Below are 2,261 nucleotides of genomic sequence, written 5' to 3'. Positions count from 1 at the left end.
GAACCCGGGGCCTTGGTGCTATCAGCACCACACTCTCCCGAGTGAGCCACGGGCTGGCCCCTAATAGAAAATTTTAAATTGCATATGTAGCCCACATCAGATTTGTGTTGGACGAGGCTGATACAGAACACATCTTCAACCATAATATGATTAAGTTCATGGAATCCTCTGGAGGCTGACAAGTTTAAGAAGAGGGAAAGGATCCACAAAAGGGGAGTCCGGGTATCAATAATTTGGCAGCTTTCAAGGGCAAGATGCGAAATCCAGCAGGTGTGCAGTCGGAAGAGATCTCTGTTGTATGCAGAGTTCATAGATTTGCCAAGCGAGCCTTTGCTAGGATTCCACATTCAGCAAAATATTGTAAGTGGGGACTCATCCTCCTGGTTTCCTTATACATAGGTTGTAATTATTTAGATCACTGCAAAGAAATATTCCCTACAGTATATAATGCACAGACACATTTGGGTGTATCTATCAGTTTCTTGTTTGTTTGATTAGTGACAGCCCCTTGAGCCCATTTATTTGAAGGTGCCCTGTGAAAATGGAAATGCCAGATCTGCCAAGTTGAGAACCAGACCCTGCCCACAGGGACCACAGCAAACCCTAACTGGGGCCACTGTCCTCTCCAGCCTGTCTTCATCCCTGGGCAGTAAGCTCCCTGAGAGCAGAACCATGGCTTAGTTGCTGTTGTACTTAGCACAGTGCCTGGAACATAGGATAAGCTCAGAAAATATTAAAACATCACAGCAACACCACCTCCCCATAATAGATCCAGACATGTCCCCAGTGCAGGCCATGCAGCTGATCCCTGCCACAGCCCTCTTCTACCCCTGGGGAACCAGAAAACTATCCCAGGTTCAGGACACTGCAAAGTTGATGGGGCCAATGGGTGGATGGCTTGGGGAATAATCGCTTCCTAACCTGCGCCCCAAGCCCAGGCTCCTCTACCCCAGCCCACTGAGCCCACCAGCCCCTCAAATGCTCCCCATCCTCCCTGTGAAGGTCTCTCTGCCTCCCCTGAGAGTGGAACCAGGGTTGAGGTGAGGGGTCACTCACTCGAGGGTGCCAGCCCCCCGGCAGAGATGCAAGGGGCGCTTCCCATCCTGGTCAGGGATGTTGGGGTCAGCCCCTGCCACCAGCAGCACGTGGGCACAGGCAGCATGGCCCACAGCACAGGCCTCATGCAGGGCAGTGCGGCCCCCAGGGGCACTATCCGGCCTCGCCCGCCGTCTCAGCAGCAGCTGCAGAACTTCTGTGTGGCCACGGCTGGCCGCCACATGCAGTGGGGTGGTCAGCTCCTCCTCATACGTCAGAGACCAGAGTCCTAGGGAGAGAGAGACATGGGCCTCAGATCCCGAGCGCAGGCAGAGAGCTGCCCACCAATGGGGTGAGGTGGGCAGAGGTGGGAAGAGGGAGCCCAGAGCTCATCTGCAGCCTCCCCTCTCTCCCACTCAGACCCCCCAGAGCCCTGGCCCATACTCAGAGCGCGGATGTTGAAGCGGAAATCTCTCCATCGCTCTGGGTCGCTGGTATCAAAGATGGAATCAGCAGCCAGGCCGGCACTGGAATCCGCGAGGATGCGGGAGACAGAGCCCACGTCCCCTGCCAGCACTGCCTGCCAGAAGGCGAGGGCAGGCCCAGAGGCCGTGCGGGTGACGATGGGTCTCGGGCCAGACTCAGGGTGCTCCTCAGACCCTCCACTGGGCTTCTCCACCAGCCTGGCACAGAGGGTGTGTCTGTCACCGGGGGGCTCTCCCTGCCCTCCACACTCTTCTGGGGACCAGCTCATGATCATGTGGGATGGGGGAGGAGGGTAGGGAGGTGGAGAGGTAGAGGCCAGAGCAGAGAGAGGGAGAGGAGGGAGACAAAGACAGATGGAGGCAGAGGGTCCCTGTGTCCTGAGCCCTGAGCCTGACCTGGCCACGCGGCTCAGCAGGAGCTATTCTGGGCTCCGCATGACTTCACTCCTGGGCCAAGGTTTAGGCTGTTGGGCAAGCTTGGGGTGAGGGAAAAACAGCCAGGGGCTCTTTTCCTCAAGCCCTCGGGACCTCTGTGCCTGAGGTGCTCAGCCCAGCCCCCCTTGTTCTCAGGCCTCTCCCCCCAGCTGTCCCTCACCCCTCTGGTGGCTGATCCAGCGAGGCTCAGCGGCTCGGCTCTCCAGCAGCAGGTCGGCTGTGCTGTGAGGAGGGAACAGCTCCTGCAACCTCGCCAGGTCCCCCGTGTAGAGGGCATTCTGCAGGGCCATGTCACGGCACAGTAGT

At 57.6% G+C, this 2,261-nt stretch overlaps 1 protein-coding gene across 1 annotated transcript; it reads right to left on the bottom strand.

The window, feature by feature from the left end:
- Window positions 1-1,052: 1,052 nt before the first annotated feature.
- LOC103610631 (ankyrin repeat and SOCS box protein 10-like) lies at window positions 1,053-1,795 on the bottom strand. The gene is made up of 2 exons (XM_008594754.1): window positions 1,480-1,795; window positions 1,053-1,324 (listed from the first exon to the last, which is right to left on the bottom strand). Exons 1-2 carry the CDS (start codon window positions 1,793-1,795, stop codon window positions 1,053-1,055), a joined length of 588 nt encoding a protein of 195 aa, XP_008592976.1.
- Between the last annotated feature and the right edge of the window lie 466 nt (window positions 1,796-2,261).

The sequence above is a fragment of the Galeopterus variegatus genome, unplaced genomic scaffold, assembly GCF_000696425.1.
Source record: "Galeopterus variegatus unplaced genomic scaffold, G_variegatus-3.0.2 Scaffold11441, whole genome shotgun sequence".
NCBI classification, from domain to species: domain Eukaryota; kingdom Metazoa; phylum Chordata; class Mammalia; order Dermoptera; family Cynocephalidae; genus Galeopterus; species Galeopterus variegatus.
The sequence above is the reverse complement of the archived record's forward strand: the minus strand, read 5'-3'. Positions and strand labels throughout refer to the sequence as shown.